Below are 6,598 nucleotides of genomic sequence, written 5' to 3'. Positions count from 1 at the left end.
TATATTGGTTTGATATGTTGAAGTTAAAAGCTAATCTCAGAAGCTTAGGGCTGTAATAAAACGTCATCACACCGAAAAACGTGACGTTATAGTGCTAATCTGATGGGGGTGGAACATGTTAAAAAAAAACTAATGAATAAAAGAATATTAATCAATAAAATTATCATTTCATTCCGCACAATATACAGGTCTACGATATAGAAAGAACTTGATTCGTTATCTATCCGGTTTCTAAACTTCTATTTTCCATATTTATAGATTTCAACGTTATAAAAACACTGCCTGGTTATATTGAGTTTGTTCGATACTCCCGTAGTATGTTAACCAGAATGGCGGACACCGGAACGTAGTATGTGTACCAGGTTAGGGTTAGGCCATAATTTCAGATACAAATACTACGGGAGTCACTTGGCCAGTCCCCGCACTCGTAATAGAACTAAAATAAGGAAAATTGGAATAAAATTACGGCCTAGCCCTAACCTGGTACACATACTACGTACCGGTGTCTGCCATCTTGGTTCACATACTACGTGAGTTCCGTTTGTTCTAATACAGCCTACTAGTGTTTTAATGAATTGACAACTACCACAAAAATTCCGTGACATAACTTTTTATTGAGTGAACATCAAAAATTCGGAAACACAACATCCACTGTAGATAGAAGACAAAAAAATATTAACTTTGCAAAGGCAACATGGTGTTAAAACACGCCTGAGACACATATATACTAACTGATGAAAATAGAAAGTATTAATAACAAAAAACACGAAAAAAATATCCACTTTTATGACAAAAATATCCACTAAGATTATGGTGTGTCCAATTAAAAAAAAATAAGTGTAAAAAATATCCACTTTTATGGTTAACATATCCACCAAGATTATGGTTTGTCCTATGAAAAAAAAAATGTAAAAAATATACACTTTCATGGTTAACATATCCACTAAGATTATGGTGCGTCCTATGAAAAAAAAAATTAAGTGTGAAAAATATCCACTTTTATGGTCAACATATCCACTAAGATTATGGTGTGTCCTATAAAAAAAATGTATAATCGGCAGGTATCCCGTATTAGGTAGGTAGGAAAATAATAAATGATGTTCAGCACAATCAACATTAGGAATATAGCAACAATGTTTGATTGGAATAATTGAAATTAAAGAAAAAATAATAAAAATTATGGTGTATACGACAAATGCATAAAAAATGAGTAAACATGCAGGTCTTCTCGGTAGCGATGTGTAAGTGTATATTCTGATATGTGTCTGAGGTAAAGCATCTTGTCTTACATGACTATTATATGCATTGAGGCGACTGGCAAGCATATGCTGGAGGCAGAAAATGCGTCACTTGTTGTTTGAGCCGATTTATATGGGATTTGAGGTTGGTGCAGAGTGACTCAAAAAACAGAACCAATAAATTTATTAATTACTTACATAAAAATGAAAAAAATAGTTCATTTCGTTTGCGTTTGGACTATTTGTGTATGAATATACCCGGAAGTTTAAATATAGAACGCTTTGTACAAAAGTTATGTTCTCTCTAAATAAGTTCTAATTGACCTCCTTGATGTTGGATACAGACTTGCATCCGTTCCACAAAATTGTCATTTACCACTTGGTTTTCCGCTAAAGCGCACTTTCGGCTGTACGGGCATGTCAATAGCAAAAATAATGTAACTGGGGCACAGCACTCAGTAAAGTGCACGGCATGGGTAGCCATTTTTAACATTGCAAATCGGTATGTATTGCTTTGAAGACAAAATGAAAGAGCTCAAGTGGTGAAATCGTTACGTTGTGTTGCTGAGAAGTACTGGACATTGTTTGTAAATGGGTGTAAAGGGGTTGATCGAGATGAACAGGGGTTTCAGCAAGACGTCGAGTGAGCACCTCATTTATTCGTATCTGTGGGGATATTTAAAGGGCAATATATATCAGAACAATCCTCAAACAATTGGTGAACTCAAGACTGCAATCGCAGTTAAAGGGCAATAAATATCAGAACAATCCTCAAACAATTGGTGAACTCAAGATTGCGGCCAAAATCGGGGAAATTCACATATAGGGGTGCTTGCTAGTGATTGACCATTTTGCGCAGCGGGTGCAAGTCGGTCTCATTTTGACATAATCTAGAGAGAACATAGCTTTTGTGCAAAACGTCCCAAATTCCTGAAACTTTTGGCTATAATCATACACAAACAGAAGTTCAAGTGTAAACAAAATCAAATAATTACTCCATATTCACGGAAGTAATTATGGGTAGTTATGGGGCATTTACGGGTTCTGTTTTTCGTGTGCCACCTTGTAATTGATTATCACAACAAGCTGACAGTTTTGTGAACTTTGAAGACTCAAATCAAACTGAAACTTCTCTGGAAATAGATTTCCCTTCATGTTCAGCAATTACTTCCAAACCTTCTGATTTGGAACTTGGGGTTTTACCTTCCCCGGTGGAACAAGAAGATAAAAATCCTTCATCAGACGAATCGTCTTCTTTTGACGAATGTTCATTGAAATTCCAATACCTAGCCAGGTTCTCGCCGGCAGCCACCTGCAGATTCGATTCTTTCTTGTCAGAGCGTTCGTTTGGCTGCTGCTGTTCCCCGCGAAGGGACGGTGGCGGTGGCCCTAAATACGGCGATATGTATGGACTGATATGTTGTTCTTCTTGACTTTTATAAACAGGAAAATATGAGCCTTGTGGTTTTAGAAATGCCCTTTCGCTCCTTACCACCGAGATCGGAATTAAGCGGGGGAGCTTTGTCATCTCCTGCTTCAAATGTGTTATTCTTTCATTTTTTGAAGCATTTCCTGAATATGGAGGGGGAAAAGTTGGTATCGATTTCATATTTCTGTGTTGTCCGTGACCAGTGCCGTTCCTATTATCAGTGTGGGAAATTTCTCCACGTTCAATTTTCAAAGGTTTTTCCTCGTCTTCTTCCGTCATAAAAGGTCTCCATGTCTTGGGAGCAAGATTCTTTCTGGGTAATGGTGTAGTAGAATCTGACAATGAAAGAAGAGCTTCTGCAGCATTTTGAATTCCAGATTTCACATCTTGCCCAAATTTTTTACATCTCCGTGTATCTTCCAGGTCTTGGATGACTTTATTGTTGTATTCACAACGATCCAAATTTGACACGATGCCTCCTTGACTGGGAGCAATGACACTTTTCTGCGGCCACAACATCCCTGGTGCTATACCGGGGAAAATATTTCTCTGAGCAAAATAACCGTGATTGTAAGGCTGAAAGATTTGTTGGTGATATAATGCACGTGCATCAACTGCTGTTCGTTTCCTTTTAGATTCGCTGTCTTCTACACTTCTGTCATTGACTCGATACTGCTCTTGCATTTGTTCAAGTTTCACACGCTTGTCTAACACCGGTGCAAGCTGTGTGGCGGTCATGTTATGAACCTTGGTAAAAATAACATAAAAAAAATTAGGCTATTTGTCACAACCAAACCAATTAGATTAGACACGTCATATATCAAGTTTATCGATATTTTTAGTATAGGAGATACGGTGGAAAAAACAAAAGTTTGAGAATATTCTATTTTCTTATCAATTTTGCCGAATCGTAGGATGGCACTTCCAATTACAGTGACGATTTTCACCAACCTGTCTTTGGTGACGACGAAGGCTGTTGACATGTCGAAAATTTTTGGAACATTCTCGGCACTGGTAAGGTTTAGCACCAGTGTGTATTCGCATGTGTACTGTCAGTGATCCAAGCTGGCTAAACTGCTGAGGACAAAATTTGCAGAGATATGGTTTCTCTCCCGTGTGTACCTTAAAAAGTTAATATTTATTGAAATATTAGAGTCCACAAAATGAATTGGTTTTAGACGTTGACGCAAGTTTGACGACCTGACAGCAAATGACGTAAGACACGTGGGGGAATAAAGTTAGTGCAAAAAGGGGTACATAGCCTTCTGTTGGTGGTTCGTCCACAGGGATTATATACGTGTCAAAAAAGCGTACCCACAGCGTCCTCGTCTATTCTAATTTTAAGCATGAGCCTCAGTTATTATTGGCGTTTGACATTTATTTATTTCTGAGTGGGGTAAGCAATTAGGCAATTAGGCAAAGATCGAATGGACTGCTTTTTATCATAAGCGCAAATGTGATAATGTATAGAATACTATAAGGGGTGGCGGTACATAAAGGTTGTTGAATTATAATGTTATTTACCCTTTCATGCACTTTCAAATGGCATAGATAGGAGAATGTTCGTTTGCAAAATGAGCATTCGAATGAGCCTTCTCTTTTTTCTACTTCTTGCTTGACGTCAGTATCAGACACATTCATTGACTCTTCAAGTAAATCTAGGCTACCAGCTTGGTAACCCGAATCAATACTACCAGGCGAAGATGAGCACTTCGAACTGGTATCGCTGTCATTGAGTGGCGGCGAAGCGCATCCCCCAAAAAGTGTAACTGTCGGCGTGGCATGCTTTGGTGTAACACTTGCAGCTGTTGTAGTTTCCGTCGAACGGTTCATGACTTCCGGTAATGGATTATACATACCGAACGTCGGGCATGATACGGGATTTTGAGAACTAAACATGCTAGTAAACAGCGGTGCAGCGAATCTTCTCTGTATCATAGAAAACCCTGGCTGGGATACATCCGACTTTTCACTGCTTGTATTTCTTTGCATAAAACAAAGGTCCTCATCTACGGCATGTTTTGAATAATACGGGGGGCCCCCATAAGATGAAAAATCTGGAATGGAAACATTGGGACTCGCAAAGTTTTTATATCGATCTTCTCCCGCATGGAAATACTTCGTGTCGCTTGTTATTGTAACCTGACCTGAGGACTCACTGTTCCAATTCTTTGTGGTTTCCTCGTCAGTTTTTTTCGGCAACTTCAATTTGAATGCACGGAAAGAATTCATGTCTGAAATACTGGTTGTGTGCTGACAAACAAGAATTTAACACATTTCTTATAGCTAAATCCTGGAAATTCAAAGAGAAACTTTAGACGTCACATCACTCACATATTCATTTGCTCCCCTCGTAAAATCAGCTGCAGTACAACTTTATGAAAGGAATATCGTAATTATTTCAAACATGGGTCAAATCACCTGCCGTATTTTTTAATAAATACAATTTAAATCTGAAGATAATAAACTTTTCGTGCTAGTGCTGTGAACATTAACTGCACTATCATGAAAATCCACAACAACGAAAATTCAAAATGTACACTAATTGTCAACTTCAGTTGAAAATATCTATCTTTTTAATAAATACAATTTAAATCTGAAGATAATAAACTTTTCGTGCTAGTGCTGTGAACATTAACTGCACTATCATGAAAATCCACAACAACGAAAATTCAAAATGTACACTAATTGTCAACTTCAGTTGAAAATATCTACACTAAAATTCTGTATAGATCAACAGTGCAATTAGGGTGCTCATTGTTTTCTATTCAATTGATTTATATCTATCGTTCACCCGAACGCCTTGCGTGAGTCTTGCAAAACATCGACTTGCGTATAAAATTGATTATTTTGTTTTCATTCAAACCGTTACCATGTTTCTTCTTACAGTCTGGTACGTGCTTTTCACATCACGCGGTATGAGATGCGATTTCCTGCTTCATGGGATTTATGTAACACTCATTTCTTCAAGCTGGTCGGTTCCAGCAAGCAAAAAAGGATATTGTTTTAGTTTAATACTGGCCTAATCAATTTAATCAATTAACAACACGTTCAGGAGGATTTATGAACAAGTTGAATTTCTGTTAAATTTGCATCGGCGCGCTGATACAAGTGCACGCACGGTATTAACTTAAGAATCGAATCTGTGATCATGAAATTCTTAGTAAAACGTATTTTACTATCCCCGGCGTTGTAAAGACTACTCACTCCTTATCGTATTAGGTCCATATTCGGACATTCATTTCAGATTTCAATCATTTTCTCAATTTCATTACGCTTCATTATTTCTATGCTAACCAAATCAAAATTTTATGCTCAATACTTCCCAAGCCGACCGAGACCGCGAAAACAACAAAAGTTAAAAATTTTACTATAGAAGTATGACTGTCGGAAATCGCTGAATCTTTTACAAAACACGATGATAAGTACCTTATAGGTGATATTTTATCTTTTCAGTCATAACACAATCATACTTTATACGGTATTTTTATAAAAACGATACAAAAAAGAGGAGTATTTTTTTAAAATCGATCTAAAGTTTTTGCTCATATGGAAGCGTACACAATAGGTTCGGCGTATAGGGGTTGTTGAAGTTCCATATAGCTGGTATGCAAACCCATTTTCGACAAACTCGAGTCCGTTATTTATCAAAACCTCTTTACAAACACAATTACATACCAAGGTTAACAAAATAAAAATATTTTCAATCACATCAATCTACAACTTCATTAATGTAATTGAAAGTATCTTGATTTTGAACATTTTTCTATCTCAGTCTGGTTATGAAAAACGTCTAGCTCCAATGCCAAAATCATCTGCTATGTTATATGCGTATTATATAAAATTCAAAATACTCTTTTCAATATGAAGTGTGTTATTTGAGTCCCAGCCGTTAAGTTGGTAATCCGGTTCGGAAGTACTCTGAACAAAC

At 37.1% G+C, this 6,598-nt stretch overlaps 1 protein-coding gene across 1 annotated transcript; it reads right to left on the bottom strand.

Annotated features, from left to right (window-relative positions):
- Positions 1 to 582: 582 nt before the first annotated feature.
- On the bottom strand, positions 583 to 4,993 carry LOC120347691 (uncharacterized). The gene is made up of 3 exons (XM_039417755.2): positions 4,192 to 4,993; positions 3,619 to 3,789; positions 583 to 3,414 (listed from the first exon to the last, which is right to left on the bottom strand). Exons 1-3 carry the CDS (start codon positions 4,897 to 4,899, stop codon positions 2,356 to 2,358), a joined length of 1,938 nt encoding a protein of 645 aa, XP_039273689.2. The 5' UTR covers positions 4,900 to 4,993; the 3' UTR covers positions 583 to 2,355.
- Positions 4,994 to 6,598: the final 1,605 nt, after the last annotated feature.

This window comes from Styela clava, chromosome 11 (genome assembly GCF_964204865.1).
Source record: "Styela clava chromosome 11, kaStyClav1.hap1.2, whole genome shotgun sequence".
NCBI lineage: Eukaryota > Metazoa > Chordata > Ascidiacea > Stolidobranchia > Styelidae > Styela > Styela clava.
Note: the sequence above shows the minus strand (reverse complement) of the source record. Positions and strands in the feature narration are given on the sequence as shown.

Bases quoted from the DNA above. Each gene is read 5' to 3' on its own strand.
- LOC120347691 (XM_039417755.2), bottom strand. From the start codon at position 4,899: ATGAATTCTTTCCGTGCATTCAAATTGAAGTTGCCGAAAAAAACTGAC. The intron at 3,790-4,191 runs GTAAATAACATT...TAACTTTTTAAG, and splicing joins ATTTGAAAGTGCATGAAAGG to GTACACACGGGAGAGAAACC. The intron at 3,415-3,618 runs GTTGGTGAAAAT...ATTTTTACCAAG, and splicing joins TTCGTCGTCACCAAAGACAG to GTTCATAACATGACCGCCAC.